The sequence below is a fragment of the Nannobrachium achirus genome (genome assembly GCF_963921795.1).
Source record: "Nannobrachium achirus genome assembly, chromosome: 1".
Taxonomy (NCBI): domain Eukaryota; kingdom Metazoa; phylum Chordata; class Actinopteri; order Myctophiformes; family Myctophidae; genus Nannobrachium; species Nannobrachium achirus.
Genome location: NC_137810.1, coordinates 60,202,903 through 60,222,722, shown reverse-complemented (window position 1 = coordinate 60,222,722; position 19,820 = coordinate 60,202,903). Strand labels below are relative to the sequence as shown.

The 19,820-nt window shown below is 39.2% G+C and overlaps 1 protein-coding gene across 1 annotated transcript in view; it reads right to left on the bottom strand.

Moving 5' to 3' along the window:
- Positions 1 to 14,620: 14,620 nt before the first annotated feature.
- cpamd8 (C3 and PZP like alpha-2-macroglobulin domain containing 8) overlaps positions 14,621 to 19,820 on the bottom strand; it is a gene marked incomplete at both ends in the record, with an annotated part of 183,858 nt that continues 178,658 nt past the window's right edge. The window contains 2 exons of the mRNA XM_080730669.1: positions 14,621 to 14,708; positions 15,619 to 15,811. Coding sequence (XP_080586795.1) covers positions 14,621 to 14,708; positions 15,619 to 15,811 — 281 coding nt within the window. The remainder of the gene's footprint in view (positions 14,709 to 15,618; positions 15,812 to 19,820) is intronic.

Sequence of the window (19,820 nt, the reverse complement as noted above, 5' to 3'; positions counted from 1 at the left end):
GAAAATTCTGAAGAAATGAGGAATGAAATGTTTTAATCTTGAGTACGTTCACATAAAGCTTAATGTCCTGCACAATATTCAGAAGGTTTTTGACAAATATATTTTTTATTTATACATGTTTGACACCGAGGACAGCGAAAACGTTACGTCACGTCACCCACCCATATATATATATATATATATATATATATATTTTTTTAAATAAAAAACCTCTCACACTTATGCCAGTGATCACCCTCCCCTGTGCCAATGTTGGCAAACGTGCCTAAGGTTGCCGAGTGTCTTTACACAATGAACTATGGAACTACTCATCAGAAGCCAAACTGATTCATAAAAAATAAGAAATAAAAATAAAGAAAACATAAAACGTGTTTCCATTGTGCTCCAATCTGCTCCATAAACAATCCAGACAAGCAGCAGCACAACAAACGAATGGCAGCATGGTAGGTCACTGTTAAGACGTTGTATACAGTACTCCAATGATCCAAAGTTTGCAGGTTCAAATACATCATGCTATGTAAGCATTCTACTGTGAAGCCGAGCATGTTTAGCCTGTGTAATGATTCAGTTTTCTTTAACATTTCAGCTAACACCCCAGATGTCATTGCTGTTAATGAAAACCATATCGGGAGGTGTTCATTCTCAAGGTTGGCTATAGCCTACTTTTGATTACAGCTTAGAGGAAGCTAGGCTATAGATGTACACTTTATTTTTTTAATCTTTGGAAGTAACATGCACTTGTTGGTTGTGAGGGGAGCGTAGCAATATTACGACGTAACATTTGTTCGACGTCCCATTAGTTCGACGCTGGTGAATGCTAACCTGGTGAAATTAAGGTAATTAAACAGGTCAGTATGATCCTGGGTCCATGCCCAGCTCCCCTAAGGGAATTCATCAAAAGGAAGCCTGATAGAGGACTTAACACGAGGGCAATCGCTAGAGGAGACTGCGAAGTGCCATACCGGGCAACCACTTTTGGAAACTAGAAAAATATTGTTCCTTCGAAACAATTGTGGGCTCGCTTCAAGCCGGAAAACAATGGCTATAAAAGCACAAAATGTCAAGATCGCAGGCAGTGCTCTCTTTGACGTTACTGACGTCAAAGATTGGTCCATTTTGTTCCAAAAATGTGTTGTGCAAAAGTTGACCCGCTGGTGGCGCTATAACAGGCCAATGTGAGAAGGTTGGTATCTGTTCCTTGACCTATTGGGAATGTGCTTGCAAGATTTCACGCACATCCCAGGCTGTGTTCATGATTTGAGGTGTTTTTGGCTTTGGACACTTTATCGCTGCTTGCAGCTATATTTATTATTATTATTTTATAATTTTTTTGTGTGCACTTCATAGGCATGTTAGATAAAGGTCCTTAGATTGCGTGTAGAATGTTTCATGCAAATTGCAAAAATAAAATCCTAGAATAAAAACGGGTTTAAGCGTTTTACAAACTGCTCAAAATTATATAGCGCCCCCCTTTGGCCATTTGGGGTAAGATTGGTTTCAGTGATATTTGAACTAACCCTCTACACTATTTTGTCATGAAAATGTGACTTTGCTTGTATGTTTTAGAGGCAGAAGAATAATTTGCATAAAAATGCAATATTGTTTGAATTATTTAAAAAAGCATGTTTCAATGTTAAAGAAATCCGATCTGACAGATCTTTAGATATCGGTCCAAAGTTCACGTAAAAAAAGTTTTGTGCACGTGACGCGAAAATTCCAGAATAAAAGCGGGTTTACGCGTTTTACAAACTGCTCAAAATTGCGGAAAATCGAAGGGCGGAGCTTACTTAACAACGACACAGATGTCTTCCGCTTGAGTCAAAGCACGCGTGTAACAAGTTGCATGTCTTCAAACGAAACGAGTCATGACTTATGCCCGTTTGAAGTTTGAATTTTCAGACGCTTCGTATAGCGCCCCCCTTTGGCCGATTGGAATAAAATTGGTTTCAGTGATACTTTGACTAACCCTCCACATCTTTGCCAAATGCCATGAACGTGTAACTTTGCATGTATGATTTAGAGGCCGAAGAATAATTTGCATAAAACCGCAATATTAATTGAATTATTAAAAAATTATATTTCACTTTAAAAGAAATCCGCCGAGATTAGTTTGACCGTATTGGTCCAAAGTTCATGTGAAAAAAGTTTCATGCGCGTATCGCGAAAATCCCAGGAGGAGATAGATTTTTACTGTTTTTCATATAATTCCGAATTGTGGGAGACCTAAAGGTCAGAGGTCAAAAGTTAGAGGGTAAAAGTTGTTCGGCATGAGGAGACGCATAAGTGTATACAGGTTTCATGGCTGTACCTCAAACACTGCATGAGCTCTACCTGTTCAAAGTTCGCACTTTCGAAGGCTTCCTACAGCGCCACCATTTGGCCGATTGCTATAAAAAATAATAGCGCACTTCGCCACTGTAAACTGAACACATTGATGTTTTTATTTTCATTTTCTCACTAAGTATGTAGGAGTAGAAAGGAACCGAAGTTCCCGTCTACTGTCTGACTGACTGACTGATAGATAAACTAGAAAAATATTGTTCCTTCGAAACAATTGTGGGCTCGCTTCAAGCCGTAAAACAATGGCTATAAAAGTACAAAATGTCAAGATCGCAGGCAGTGCTCTCTTTGACGTTACTGACGTCAAAGATTGGTCCATTTTGTTCCAAAAATGTGTTGTGCAAAAGTTGACCCGCTGGTGGCGCTATAACAGGCCAATGTAAGAAGGGTGGTATCTGTTCCTTGACCTATTGGGAATGTGCTTGCAAGATTTCACGCACATTGCAGGCTGTGTTCATGATTTGAGGTGTTTTTGGCTTTGGCCACTTTATCGCTGCTTGCAGCTATATTCATTATTTTTTTTTGTGTGTGTGTGTGTGTGCACTTCATAGGCATATTAGATAAAGGTCCTTAGATTGTGTGTAGAATGTTTCATGCAAATTGCAAAAAAAAATCCTAACGGGTTTAAGCGTTTCACAAACTGCTCAAAATGATATAGCGCCCCCCTTTGGCCAATTGGGGTAAGATTGGTTTTAGTGATATTTGGACTAACACTCTACATCTTTGCTAAATGCCATGAACATGTTACTTTGCATGTATGATTTAGAGGCAGAAGAATAATTTGCATAAAACTGCAATATTCATTGAATTTATTTAAAAAAGCATGTTTCAATTTTAAAGAAATCCGATCTGACAGATCTTTAGATATCGGTCCAAAGTTCACGTAAAAAAGGTTTTGTGCACGTGGAGCGAAAATTCCAGAATAAAAGCGGGTTTACGCGTTTTACAAACTGCTCAAAATGGCGGAAAATCGAAGGGCAGAGCTTACTTAACAACGACACAGATGTCTTCCGCTTGAGTCAAAGCATGCGTGTAACAAGTTGCATGTCTTCAAACGAAACGAGTCATGACTTATGCCCGTTTGAAGTTTGAATTTTCAAACGCTTCGTATAGCGCCCCCCTTTGGCCGATTGGAATAAAATTGGTTTCAGTGATACTTTGACTAACCCTCCACATCTTTGCCAAATGCCATGAACGTGTACCTTTGCATGTATGATTTAGAGGCTGAAGAATAATTTGCATAAAACCGCAATATTGATTGAATTTAAAAAAATATATATTTCACTTTAAAAGAAATCCACCGAGACTAGTTTGACCGTATTGGTCCAAAGTTCATGTGAAAAAAGTTTTGTGCACGTTATGCAAAAATCCCAGGAGGAGATAGATTTTTACTGTTTTTCATATAATTCAAAATTCTGGGGGATCTAAAGGTCAGAGGTCAAAAGTCAGAGCGTAAAAGTTGTTCGGCATGAGGAGACGAATACGTGTATACAGGTTTCATGGCTGTACCTAAAACACAGCATGAGCTATACCTGTTCAAAGTTCGCACTTTCGAAGGCTTCCTACAGCGCCACCATTTGGCCGATTGCTATAAAAAATAATAGCACACTTCGCCACTGTAAACTGAACACATTGATGTTTTTATTTTCATTTTCTCACTAAGTATGTAGGAGTAGAAAGGAACCAAAGTGTTTTGATACTTGCACTGACTGCCTGCCTAGTATAGAAATAATGACAATATCTAAAGTGTGCTCGCCTTATAGGCGAGCCCACAACTAGAAAAATATTGTTCCTTCGAAACAATTGTGGGCTCGCTTCAAGCCAGAAAACAATGGCTATAAAAGTACAAAATGTCAAGATCGCAGGCAGTGCTCTCTTTGACGTTACTGACGTCAAAGATTGGTCCGTTTTGTTCCAAAAATGTGTTGTGCAAAAGTTGACCCGCTGGTGGCGCTATAACAGGCCAATGTAAGAAGGGTGGTATCTGTTCCTTGACCTATTGGGAATGTGCTTGCAAAATTTCACGCACATTGCAGGCTGTGTTCATGATTTGAGGTGTTTTTGGCTTTGGCCACTTTATCGCTGCTTGCAGCTATATTCATTATTATTATTTTTTTGTGTGTGTGCACTTCATAGGCATATTAGATAAAGGTCCTTAGATTGTGTGTAGAATGTTTCATGCAAATTGCAAAAAAAAAATCCTAACGGGTTTAAGCGTTTCACAAACTGCTCAAAATGATATAGCGCCCCCCTTTGGCCAATTGGGGTAAGATTGGTTTTAGTGATATTTGGACTAACACTCTACATCTTTGCCAAATGCCATGAACATGTTACTTTGCATGTATGATTTAGAGGCAGAAGAATAATTTGCATAAAACTGCAATATTCATTGAATTTATTTAAAAAAGCATGTTTCAATTTTAAAGAAATCCGATCTGACAGATCTTTAGATATCGGTCCAAAGTTCACGTAAAAAACGTTTTGTGCACGTGGAGCGAAAATTCCAGAATAAAAGCGGGTTTACGCGTTTTACAAACTGCTCAATATGGCAGAAAATCGAAGGGCGGAGCTTACTTAACAACGACACAGATGTCTTCCGCTCGAGTCAAAGCACGCGTGTAACAAGTTGCATGTCTTCAAACAAAACGAGTCATGACTTATGCCCGTTTGAAGTTTGAATTTTCAAACGCTTCGTATAGCGCCCCCCTTTGGCCGATTGGAATAAAATTGGTTTCAGTGATACTTTGACTAACCCTCCACATCTTTGCCAAATGCCATGAATGTGTAACTTTGCATGTATGATTTAGAGGCCGAAGAATAATTTGCATAAAACCGCAATATTGATGGAATTATTAAAAAATTATATTTCACTTTAAAAAAAATCTGGTTGATCAATCTGACCGTATTGGTCCAAAGTTCATGTGAAAAAAGTTTTGTACGCTTAACGCAAAAATTCCAGGAGGAGATAGATTTTTACTGTTTATCATATAATTCCAAATTGTGGGAGATCTAAAGGTCAGAGGTCAAAAGTCAGAGGCTAAAAGTTGTTCGGCATGAGGAGACGCATACGTGTATACAGGTTTCATGCCTGTACCTCAAACACAGCATGAGCTATACCTGTTCAAAGTTCGCACTTTCGAAGGCTTCCTACAGCGCCACCATTTGGCCGATTGCTGTAAAAAGTAATAGCGCACTTCGCCACTGTAAACTGAACACATTGATGTTTTTATTTTCATTTTCTCACTAAGTATGTAGGAGTAGAAAGGAACCGAAGTTCCCGTCTACTGTCTGTCTGTCTGACTGACTGACTGATAGATAAACTAGAAAAATATTGTTCCTTCGAAACAATTGTGGGCTCGCTTCAAGCCAGAAAACAATGGCTATAAAAGTACAAAATGTCAAGATCGCAGGCAGTGCTCTCTTTGACGTTACTGACGTCAACGATTGGTCCATTTTGTTCCAAAAATGTGTTGTGCAAAAGTTGACCCGCTGGTGGCGCTATAACAGGCCAATGTAAGAAGGGTGGTATCTGTTCCTTGACCTATTGGGAATGTGCTTGCAAGATTTCACGCACATTGCAGGCTGTGTTCATGATTTGAGGTGTTTTTGGCTTTGGCCACTTTATCGCTGCTTGCAGCTATATTCATTATTATAATTTTTTTGTGTGTGTGCACTTCATAGGCATATTAGATAAAGGTCCTTAGATTGTGTGTAGAATGTTTCATGCAAATTGCAAAAAAAAAATCCTAACGGGTTTAAGCGTTTCACAAACTGCTCAAAATGATATAGCGCCCCCCTTTGTTCAATTGGGGTAAGATTGGTTTTAGTGATATTTGGACTAACACTCTACATCTTTGCCAAATGCCATGAACATGTTACTTTGCATGTATGATTTAGAGGCAGAAGAATAATTTGCATAAAACTGCAATATTCATTGAATTTATTTAAAAAAGCATGTTTCAATTTTAAAGAAATCCGATCTGACAGATCTTTAGATATCGGTCCAAAGTTCACGTAAAAAAAGTTTTGTGCACGTGGAGCGAAAATTCCAGAATAAAAGCGGGTTTACGCGTTTTACAAACTGCTCAATATGGCGGAAAATCGAAGGGCGGAGCTTACTTAACAACGACACAGATGTCTTCCGCTCGAGTCAAAGCACGCGTGTAACAAGTTGCATGTCTTCAAACAAAACGAGTCATGACTTATGCCCGTTTGAAGTTTGAATTTTCAAACGCTTCGTATAGCGCCCCCCTTTGGCCGATTGGAATAAAATTGGTTTCAGTGATACTTTGACTAACCCTCCACATCTTTGCCAAATGCCATGAACGTGTAACTTTGCATGTATGATTTAGAGGCCGAAGAATAATTTGCATAAAACCGCAATATTGATTGAATTATTAAAAAATTATATTTCACTTTAAAAAAAATCTGGTTGATCAATCTGACCGTATTGGTCCAAAGTTCATGTGAAAAAAGTTTTGTGCACTTGATGCGAAAATCCCAGGAGGAGATAGATTTTTACTGTTTTTCATATAATTCCGAATTGTGGGAGACCTAAAGGTCAGAGGTCAAAAGTTAGAGGGTAAAAGTTGTTCGGCATGAGGAGACGCATACGTGTATACAGGTTTCATGGCTGTAACTAAAACACAGCATGAGCTATACCTGTTCAAAGTTCGCACTTTCGAAGGCTTCCTACAGCGCCACCATTTGGCTGATTGCTATAAAAAATAATAGCGCACTTCGCCACTGTAAACTGAACACATTGATGTTTTTATTTTCATTTTCTCACTAAGTATGTAGGAGTAGAAAGGAACCGAAGTTCCCGTCTACTGTCTGACTGACTGACTGACTGATAGATAAATAATGACAATATCTAAAGTGTGCTCGCCTTATAGGCGAGCCCACAACTAGAAAAATATTGTTCCTTCGAAACAATTGTGGGCTCGCTTCAAGCCAGAAAACAATGGCTATAAAAGTACAAAATGTCAAGATCGCAGGCAGTGCTCTCTTTGACGTTACTGACGTCAACGATTGGTCCATTTTGTTCCAAAAATGTGTTGTGCAAAAGTTGACCCGCTGGTGGCGCTATAACAGGCCAATGTAAGAAGGGTGGTATCTGTTCCTTGACCTATTGGGAATGTGCTTGCAAGATTTCACGCACATTGCAGGCTGTGTTCATGATTTGAGGTGTTTTTGGCTTTGGCCACTTTATCGCTGCTTGCAGCTATATTCATTATTATAATTTTTTTGTGTGTGTGCACTTCATAGGCATATTAGATAAAGGTCCTTAGATTGTGTGTAGAATGTTTCATGCAAATTGCAAAAAAAAAATCCTAACGGGTTTAAGCGTTTCACAAACTGCTCAAAATGATATAGCGCCCCCCTTTGTTCAATTGGGGTAAGATTGGTTTTAGTGATATTTGGACTAACACTCTACATCTTTGCCAAATGCCATGAACATGTTACTTTGCATGTATGATTTAGAGGCAGAAGAATAATTTGCATAAAACTGCAATATTCATTGAATTTATTTAAAAAAGCATGTTTCAATTTTAAAGAAATCCGATCTGACAGATCTTTAGATATCGGTCCAAAGTTCACGTAAAAAAAGTTTTGTGCACGTGGAGCGAAAATTCCAGAATAAAAGCGGGTTTACGCGTTTTACAAACTGCTCAATATGGCGGAAAATCGAAGGGCGGAGCTTACTTAACAACGACACAGATGTCTTCCGCTCGAGTCAAAGCACGCGTGTAACAAGTTGCATGTCTTCAAACAAAACGAGTCATGACTTATGCCCGTTTGAAGTTTGAATTTTCAAACGCTTCGTATAGCGCCCCCCCTTTGGCCGATTGGAATAAAATTGGTTTCAGTGATACTTTGACTAACCCTCCACATCTTTGCCAAATGCCATGAACGTGTAACTTTGCATGTATGATTTAGAGGCCGAAGAATAATTTGCATAAAACCGCAATATTGATTGAATTATTAAAAAATTATATTTCACTTTAAAAAAAATCTGGTTGATCAATCTGACCGTATTGGTCCAAAGTTCATGTGAAAAAAGTTTTGTGCACTTGATGCGAAAATCCCAGGAGGAGATAGATTTTTACTGTTTTTCATATAATTCCGAATTGTGGGAGACCTAAAGGTCAGAGGTCAAAAGTTAGAGGGTAAAAGTTGTTCGGCATGAGGAGACGCATACGTGTATACAGGTTTCATGGCTGTAACTAAAACACAGCATGAGCTATACCTGTTCAAAGTTCGCACTTTCGAAGGCTTCCTACAGCGCCACCATTTGGCTGATTGCTATAAAAAATAATAGCGCACTTCGCCACTGTAAACTGAACACATTGATGTTTTTATTTTCATTTTCTCACTAAGTATGTAGGAGTAGAAAGGAACCGAAGTTCCCGTCTACTGTCTGACTGACTGACTGACTGATAGATAAATAATGACAATATCTAAAGTGTGCTCGCCTTATAGGCGAGCCCACAACTAGAAAAATATTGTTCCTTCGAAACAATTGTGGGCTCGCTTCAAGCCGGAAAACAATGGCTATAAAAGCACAAAATGTCAAGATCGCAGGCAGTGCTCTCTTTGACGTTACTGACGTCAAAGATTGGTCCATTTTGTTCCAAAAATGTGTTGTGCAAAAGTTGACCCGCTGGTGGCGCTATAACAGGCCAATGTGAGAAGGTTGGTATCTGTTCCTTGACCTATTGGGAATGTGCTTGCAAGATTTCACGCACATCCCAGGCTGTGTTCATGATTTGAGGTGTTTTTGGCTTTGGCCACTTTATCGCTGCTTGCAGCTATATTTATTATTATTATTTTATAATTTTTTGTGTGCACTTCATAGGCATGTTAGATAAAGGTCCTTAGATTGCGTGTAGAATGTTTCATGCAAATTGCAAAAAAAAATCCTAGAATAAAAACGGGTTTAAGCGTTTTACAAACTGCTCAAAATTATATAGTGCCCCCCTTTGGCCATTTGGGGTAAGATTGGTTTCAGTGATATTTGAACTAACCCTCTACACTATTTTGTCATGAAAATGTGACTTTGCATGTATGTTTTAGAGGCAGAAGAATAATTTGCATAAAAATGCAATATTGTTTGAATTATTTAAAAAAGCATGTTTCAATGTTAAAGAAATCCGATCTGACAGATCTTTAGATATCGGTCCAAAGTTCACGTAAAAAAAGTTTTGTGCACGTGATGCGAAAATTCCAGAATAAAAGCGGGTTTATGCGTTTTACAAACTGCTCAAAATGGCGGATAATTGAAGGGCGGAGCTTACTTAAAAACGACACAGATGTCTTCCGCTTGAGTCAAAGCACGCGTGTAACAAGTTGCATGTCTTCAAACGAAACGAGTCATGACTTATGCCCGTTTGAAGTTTGAATTTTCAGACGCTTCGTATAGCGCCCCCCTTTGGCCGATTGGAATAAAATTGGTTTTAGTGATACTTTGACTAACCCTCTACATCTTTGCCAAATGCCATGAACGTGTAACTTTGCATGTATGATTTAGAGGCAGAAGAATAATTTGCATAAAACCGCAATATTAATTGAATTATTAAAAAATTATGTTTCACTTTAAAAGAAATCCGCCGAGATTAGTTTGACCGTATTGGTCCAAAGTTCATGTGAAAAAAGTTTCATGCGCGTATCGCGAAAATCCCAGGAGGAGATAGATTTTTACTGTTTTTCATATTATTCCGAATTGTGGGAGACCTAAAGGTCAGAGGTCAAAAGTTAGAGGGTAAAAGTTGTTCGGCATGAGGACACGCATAAGTGTATACAGGTTTCATGGCTGTATGTATAACACAGCATGAGCTATACCTGTTCAAAGATCGCACTTTCGAAGGCTTCCTACAGCGCCACCATTTGGCCGATTGCTGTAAAAAATAATAGCGCACTTCGCCACTGTAAACTGAACACATTGATGTTTTTATTTTCATTTTCTCACTAAGTATGTAGGAGTAGAAAGGAACCGAAGTTCCCGTCTACTGTCTGACTGACTGATAGATAAATAATGACAATATCTAAAGTGTGCTCGCCTTATAGGCGAGCCCACAACTAGAAAATATTGTTCCTTCGAAACAATTGTGGGCTCGCTTCTAGCCAGAAAACAATGGCTATAAAAGTACAAAATGTCAAGATCGCAGGCAGTGCTCTCTTTGACGTTACTGACGTCAAAGATTGGTCAATTTTTTCCAAAAATGTTATGCAAAAGTTGACCCGCTGGTGGCGCTATAACAGGCCAATGATAGAAGGGTGGTATCTGTTCCTTGACCTATTGGGAATGTGCTTGCAAGATTTCACGCACATCCCAGGCTGTGTTCATGATTTGAGGTGTTTTTGGCTTTGGCCACTTTATCGCTGCTTGCAGCTATATTTATTATTATTATTTTATTATTTTATTGTATGCACTTCATAGGCATGTTAGATAAAGGTCCTTAGATTGCGTGTAGAATGTTTCATGCAAATTGCTAAAAAGAAATCCTAGAATAAAAACGGTTTTAAGCGTTTCACAAACTGCTCAAAATGAAATAGCGCCCCCCTTTGGCCAATTGGGGTATGATTGGTTTTAGTGATATTTGGAATAACACTCTACATCTTTGCCAAATGCCATGAACATGCTATGTTGTATGTATGATTTAGAGGCAGAAGAATAATTTGCATAAAAATGCAATATTCATTGAATTATTTAAAAAAGCATGTTTCAATTTGAAAGAAATCCGATCTGACAGATCTTTAGATATCGGTCCAAAGTTCACGTAAAAAAAGTTTTGTGCACGTGACACGAAAATGTCAGAATAAAAGCGGGTTTACGCGTTTTAAAAACTGCTCAAATTGGCGGAAAATCTAAGGGCGGAGCTTACTTAACAACGACACAGATGTCTTCCGCTTGAGTCAGGGCACGCGTGTAACAAGTTGCATGTCTTCAAACGAAACGAGTCAAGACTTATGCCCGTTTGAAGTTTGAATTTTCAAACGCTTCGTATAGCGCCCCCCTTTGGCCAATTGGAATAAGATTGGTTTCAGTGATATTTGGACTAACCCTCTACATGTTTGCCAAATGCCATGAAAGTAACACTTTGCATGTTTGATTTAGAGGCAGAATAATAATTTGCATAAAACCGCAATATGAATTGAATTATTAAAAATTAATGGTTTAACGTACAAACTTCTCACCACATAGACTGTATAGGTATTGGTCCAAAGTTCATGTGAAAAAAGTTTTGTGCACTTGACGCGAAAATCCCAGGAGGAGATAGATTTTTACTGTTTTTCATATAATTCCGAATTGTGGGAGACCTAAAGGTCAGAGGTCAAAAGTTAGAGGGTAAAAGTTGTTCGGCATTAGGAGACGCATAAGTGTATACAGGTTTCATGGCTGTACGTATAACACAGCATGAGCTATACCTGTTCAAAGATCGCACTTTCGAAGGCTTCCTACAGCGCCACCATTTGGCCGATTGCTATAATAAATAATAGCACACTTCACCACTGTAAGCTGAACACATTGATGTTTTTATTTTCATTTTCTCACTAAGTATGTAGGAGTAGAAAGGAACCGAAAATCCCGTCTACTTACTAGATAAATAAATAAATAAATAATGACAATATCTAAAGTGTGCTCGCCAGGTACTGGCGAGCCCACAATAATGACAATATCTAAAGTGTGCTCGCCTTATAGGCGAGCCCACAATAACACCCTTTCAGTCCAGGGCTGTTCAATCTGGAATGACCTACCTCTAACAATAAGAGACTGTTTGTCATTTCCATCGTTCAAGTATAACCTAAAGAAATGGTTACTTGACAATCAAACGTGTGACCATGTAGTCTTAATAGTATAGCACATATATAGTATAGTTTTTAAATATTATTTTACAAATATAGGGTTCTTACTGGTGGAATAGTAATAGTACTTGACTGTATGTAGGTGTTCTAAATGCCTTCCCTTGATGTAAGGTTACTGTTGTTGGTACTGTATGTGTTGTGTTGTTTTGTTTTGTTTTTGTCTTCATGTGGGGACTACGGATGAAATTTAGCATTCTTGCTATATCCGGTGTCTTTACATTGCATTTATGTAGTGTTCATTAATATGCATTGTCCCGTCTAAATAAACAAATAAAGTAAAGTAAAGTAAATGCTAAGCTGCCGACGCTGGTGAATGCTCACCCGGTGAATGTTAACCTGGTGAATGCTAAACCTAACCCAAACCCTAACCTCAGTAAAACTATGCCTAAACCTAACCCTAACTCTAACCCTTAGTTGAACTAATGGGATGTAGAAATATCGAGATTTTACCGTTGTGAGGTGCCTTCAAATGGCTCCAAAAAGGGTGGGCCAAACAGTTGTAAGGTAGGCCTACTGCTCAGTATCAGCTATTGTAGGAAGCCGCTCAATTTGGAGGAGGCGTCGTTTCCTTTATCCATGACCATGGCTGATGTCTGCTGTGTTTGGAAATGAAGCCAACATTATTGTAAGTAACACAGTCCTCCAGTCTAAACCACTTGTTTTCAAACTTTAACATTTCGAGGTCTCCCCTTAAAGGAGTAGTTCACCCCCAAAAATGACTTTTTTTCTGTTGATTAGTCACGCCATGGAGACTAGAGTTCAATAATATTTTTAGTTTTTTGTCACATTCCTAAGACAAAAATGTGATAACAATAAATGTACCCCCATTCGTTCCGGATGGGGACCCGTTTCGAAACGGGTCCCCATCCGGAATCAATGGGGGTAAATTTACTTGAATACATTTTTTGTCTTAGGAATGTGACAAAAAACTAAAAATATTATTGAACTCTACTCTCCATGGCATGACTAATCAACAGGAAAAAAAGTCATTTTGGGGGTGAACTACTCCTTTAACTCTTAACTTGACAGTGTACAAATCGAACCAAAGGGTCCATTTGCTTCCAATCTTAAAATGAATGTCAAGACAAAAAAAAAAAAGACCTTGGATTGTATAGAAACTTTATTCTTGTTTGTTTCAAATTAAAGCACTGTCTTTTACATTACATGGGTATGGGTTACAACTCCATCAAATTTGGTACATTTACAGAAATTCCTAACTTAATTTTTTTAAGTCGATTGCTTCACGAGACAAAATGTAACAAATAAAAACAAAATAGCTTATGAACTGTACAATCAAATCCCTGTCTGTTCAACAATAAGGTGACAGCTGTCATTTCTTTTAACTTAAGAGTAGCTGTTGATCTTGTATAGTTTGCAGGGGGGGGGGGGGACAAAGAGCTTATAACCATAGAGCATATGGGTAGCATATGTCTTTCCAGCAGGATACAAGTACAGGAATTTCATCAAACATCTCAATAATTGGTTTAAAGCTTGCTCAGAAGGGAGGGTTGAGGGATGAAATGTTGTTGTTTTAGGTTACAGGGGGCGAGAAAATATTGTTAGGAAATCACATGAAAAGGCAAATACAAAAAAAAAAAGAAGAGCTCTAGCTACAAATAAATACCACAGATAGAAAAAAACAAAATATTTGCTTAAACTCAGGTGTAATTACAAACATAAATACTTGATTATTTTATCTAGTGACTACAGAGGCACTACAGTGAGTAACAAAAGGCGCTATGGTGTCTAACGGGTGACTAGGAGACTAGAAATATACCAAAGAACAACCGAGGTCTGGAGGACACTAGCTTATTAACACACACATGCACACACGCACGTACACACGCGCACACACACGCACACGCACACACGCACACACACACTCCTGTTGACAGTTAGCTCTGGTCCATAGCGTTAGTGGAGTTCTCCCTAACGCTATCTTCCTCTACCTCCGTATTCCTTGGCAAATCCGGAAAACACCGCCGTCTGGTCCGAAAATAACAAAAACTGTTTTGCCCCTTATCAAACCAAAGGTATCAGTGGACAGTTGAAAGCTTACTCTACTTAGTGGACGCGGTCTGAGCCCCCCACCACACGATTAAAATACATGTCTAGGGCAAAATGAAAATATTCCACCGGATGGAGACTCCATTTCTTCTTTTTTTACTATTTGTCGTCGCCATCACGGTGCCAACTCACTACTGCCGTGCAGGTCAGAGGACCGAAATGCACCGCATTAACAGAGCATTAGTCTCATTGGGTGTTATTCAGCTCTGTGACGTTGGAAGCGCTGTTTCGTAAAAACAGTATTCAACCAGGAAAAGTGTCTCCGTCAAGTGGATTCTTTTTCATTTCACCCTAGAAATGTATTTTAATCGTGTGGTGGGGGGCTTAAACTGCGTCCAGTATGCTTTTAACTGTCCACTGATACCTTTGGTTTGGTGAGGGGCGAAACAGATTTTGTTATTTTCGAACCAGACGGCGAGGTTTTCCAGTTTTGCCTAGGAATACGGAGGTAGAGGAACATAGCGTTAGGGAGAACTCAACTAACGCTATGGACCAGAGCTAGTTGACAGTTAGCTAACTCACTCGCTACGAACACTTACACACACACACACCCCAGACCCCCGCTATCTCTTCTAATAAAACCACCCAGCCCCAGAACCTCTCTTTTCTTCTCTCCACTCACTCTGTCATCATATTCACAAATAATGTACAATTGGGACATATGCTGCGGATGGATTCCTGCTGCAGTCCAGGAGTGTTTCTGAGGATGACAAGAACAGAAAGGGCATTTTGTTGAAGGAGACTATTAGATGTTCTGGTAGTATTGTTTTATATGAGTAAAAGTATCAATACTGCTACTAGTATGTGTCTGTTACAAGCAAAAAGTCCAGAATTCAAGATTTACTTTGAGTAAAAGTACAAAAGAAATGTATTGCGACGCATTGTGAGCTTGTAGATCTGCTATTTTCAAAAAGGCCGAAATGTGTATAGGGCATACAGTAATTGGTTAACGTAGCCTATGTTTTGTAATAATAATCAAAATCTACAAAGTAACTAGTAACAAAAGGTTTCAATTTATAATGGTGGAATAACAATACAATATTTGCCTTTGAGATAGAGTAGAAGTAAAATGATTGAAAATTGGAAATACTCCAGTAAAGTAGAAATACCTCTAAATTGTACAGTACTTGAGTAAATGTACTTGAAAAGCCTTAAGGCTGCACTCTAACAATTTCCAGAATGGTAAAGCTTTACATACTTACTAAAATTAGCTAATATAATTCTACAGTAAAGTTGAATACCTTCTTCTCTGTTAAAAAGCATGATTGTCATACTGCATAAACATTATTGGGTACAGGTTCTCTCGGTGCAGTGCATCTCATTGAGTGTTGTTGTGGGGCATACCATCTCTCAGGGGTGTTTTTTGTGTCCAGTATGGGTAGCTGGGTGTCTGCAGGCACTGCCACTTTGAGCTGGTCCCCTGCAGGCAGCTCAAAATGGTCCTCTCCCTCTGCATCGGCAAGGAAAGGCTCTGAGTCGGCGTCGTACTCGTAGGAGTAGTAGGACACTTCTGCCATGGAGCCCTGTTCCTCGTCACCTGCAAGGAAAATTGGAGGAAGGGACACCGACGTCATTTTCACTATCACGCAATTCCAACCGGCAGATTCGTCGCACCATGGGTGCCAAACTGTAGCCGGAGGTTTGGTAGAATGCGCTGGAGTCAGTGGAAGCCTGTGGAACTGTATTATTTACAGTAACACTACTAGCCCACATAAGTCACAGGTGCCCATAAAAGATTGCAGTGCATCTTGGGAATGGGCTTATTGCGTCTAAAAATACATATTTAGCCACTTGTACGCATGCTCACACCCACTGAAATCCAAATCATTGAAATCGCTAAGACCATAGAAAGCAGCAAATGACAACATTTTAACACTCATCTTTTCTTTTCTGTAATTACAATCTAAAATATGAACCCTTGTTGTAAAAAAAACTAAAAACAAAGTTGTCCTTTAATGAGCTAAGTTAAATTCAAATCATATGAACTCAGAGATATTCAGAGGAAAATGCAATAAATCCTTTTTTATCCACGCAGCAGCATTTTCTATCGCTGCAGTGTGTACCTGCAGACAGTGCACTTTCCCAGGCTAAACTGTTACTCTATTACAGGTGAAATAGAATAGTTATGTCAATTAGTGGCCAGTAGGGGTCACTCAAAGCTCAGAGGTTCCCTCTGCCACATGAAGCATTTTCTTTCACCCTCAGTTGTTTCAGCTACTACAGACATTCCTTCGTTCTCCTTGTTCATGAACCACTATAAAACCTTTTTAACACTGTCCCATAAAAACAGTGGTGTAAAGCAGTGGTTCTCAACCTTTTCAGGCTGCGACCCCCAAAATAATCATATTTTAACTGGGGACCCCCACACCCTGACGAGCACTAAGAGTTGAGGCATTACATTTTGTATAACACGGTTCTATTGTGAAAATAGCAGATCTACATGCACACAACGCCTCGCAACGTAGATCGGCTATTTTCACAATTTCTGCCTCTGTATATTTGACAATTTGGCCAATGTTTAATTTGTCATTTTAGAGGCATTAAAAAGTCCTTCAATTGTCACTTTAGAAATGTGCAGATACCCTCTATACACTTAAACTTTGTTAGTTTGTTTACCGTTGAGTGAGAAAACAATGTTACACATTAACTTAATCATCTGGGGACCTCACGCTCTGGCTTGATGTCCCTTTTATGCCTATCTAAGTATATGGAGATCGCTGATGTCATCACGAGTCACACTTGCAAATCAATTTGAATGAATGTCCTTGTCCGTTTTATGCCCATATATGGAGATCCCTGTCCCGATGTCATCAATATTAAGCGCATATCTGGGAATGCCCATATTTGGTAATGCCCATATATGGACATGTTCTGACATCACATCGTTGACTATCATGCAGGGATCTGGTGCAACTGGTCCGATTTACATCACTGGCCAGATGGCCAAGAATTGGCGCGACCTCGCCCTAAGGCGTCTTATATTACTAGTATTTTCAAAATAATTTTATACATTTCATATTTGAAAACTTTTACTCAAAATATTTTGAATTCCACAACTAGCACCAAACATTGGCAGAATTCGCCCTCATGGGTAGAATAAAAGTGTGGTGTGCCTGTGCCCTAAACAGAGTATTTCTACATTTCAGTATTGATACTTTTACTCAAGTAAAAAAAAAAAGTGGTTTTCCCATCATTGCATAAAACCATCTTTCCCCCTTGCCTGCACAGTGTGTGCAGCTGTAACTCTACAGTAGGGATCATGGGACGATATGACAATTTCATATCACGATTATTGTGACCAAAGAAATCGTGATTTACGATAACATATCAACATCCATTATCCTGGGGCGGAACATCTGCCAATAATTAGCAGATCTACAAGCTCACAACGCGTCGCAACGTGAGCTTGTAGATTGGCTTGTAGATCGGCTACACACACACACACACACACACACACACCAGTGGTGGATAAAAAAGTATTCACATTCTTAACATAAGTAGAAATACTGCAATGTATCATACTCTGTTAGGCTGAAGCCAAACCAAAGTACCTTAGTCGGGGGATATCTTAAAAAGTCCTGGAATAAATTCCTTACCAAAACATTTCTTCACCAATGTGTTTGTAAAGGTGTCTAGTAACATATCTAACAAAGACTGAAATTCAGTTTCCCTAGGACAGGGGTGCCCAAAAGGTAGATCATGATCTACCAGTAGATCACCAAGGGTGTGCAGGTAGACCACATGACATGCCTCTATATATAAATAATATATATTAAAAAGAAATGGCAATATGACATTAAGAAGGGCCTGTCAGCTCCCTTCATGGATTCTAAAGTAAGCAAACCTCCAATGCAATACTTTTTTCAAGAGTCAGTAGCATTACAAAGAACCCCAAAACCTACCACTTCCATACAGAATGGGATGAAGACATTTCCCCAGTATTTCCCATGTATTTCCCCCTTACAGTGAGTGTTTGCCAGTGCTGCTATAGCCTCCCTCAGGCCCTCAGCTAAGACATTTTGAATGGGTAGATCATGTTGAGCTTGTCATTGTAAAAGTAGATCTCACGTCAAAAAAGTGTGGGCACCCCTGCCCTAGGAGAATCCGTTACAGCTGCTGAAAGTTGGGGTCCCATTAAATTGAATACAGGATAAAACACAACACACCAAAATAAATCTGCTTTAAAGGTGATACACCATGCATTTAAAAAGTATTTATGTCATATTGTTTATGTCCCAAAAACGTTTTTCAAAAGGTTTGAGGCTAAATTACCACTCCTGAATAGAGAGCCTCTCTCATTTTTGAATGGCTCTCAGAGCATTTCAGCTGCAGTACCACCTTTGGCCTGAACTGCGCCACCCCCCTCCCCCCAAATCCTTTTGAAAATTTGAAAAAAAATATTTTTTTGATTTTTTTTTTTGTGATGACGTCACAATCGGCAGATGACGTCACAATCTGCAGCAAATCTGAACAGCCTGTTTTGAGAACCCGTGGGATACTTTTCACCTTCGCCTTCTCAAAACCAGAGAAAGACACATCGGTCAGAAATGGGACTTTGTGAGGATAGAAGGTGCTAGTGGGACCCCAAAAAAAGGTTTTAAAAAAGGAAAAGTGAAATTTCATGGTGTATCACCTTTAAGTAGTATGTGAGGGGTCAAACTAGGGGCACTCGGTGCCGCGCTGTGAGCTTGTATATCTGCTATTTTTCAATAGTTAAAGTTACTAGGGCCCCTCCACCTTGGGCCCCAGTAACTCAGTCCCACTTTCCTCCCCCTTGTGACGCCCCTGAGCCCATGTATTTCAATGAGAATGGAGCGTCTTTTGTCTTGCAGAAATCCTCTACTGGCATGAAACCGTTCCATTCCCATTGAAATGCATTGGAGGAACGGGGAAACCGCTCTTTGACGAGGCTTCAGCCTTATTATGTAAAAGTCGGAATTCAACATTTACTTGAGTAAAAAGCACCAAAACCAAGAGTAGAAAAGTACTCGTTAGGCAGAATGTCCCATTTCACATTTTCAAATATTGTTGAAAATAGCAGATCTACAAGCTCACAATGCATTGCACGGTGTCATATTGTCGGCTTGCAGATCGGATATTTTCAAATGGACAGAATGTATAAAGTGGGATGTATGTTTTGTCATGATAATCAAAATCTACGTCTAAGTAACTAGTGCAGTAACTAAAATTATATCTGCCTCTGAGCGGAGTAGAAGTAAAAGTATTGAAGATTGGAAATACTCCAGTAAAGTAAAAAAAAAAGAAAAAAAATTGTAATCAAGTACAGTACTTGAGTAAATGTCCTTAATTACTTTAGACCACTGGGTACACACACACACACACACACACACACACACACACACACACACACACACACACACACTCACCTATTACACTATTACACTCCCAATGCACTTGGCAGGCACATTGTAATGGTTTACAATGACAGTGTTTTTACAGTGCTTATTCCATGTAATCACCCTGGGCTTATCATATTTAATGTAGGGGTGTGTGTGTGCGTGCGTGCTTGCGTGCGTGCGTGCGTG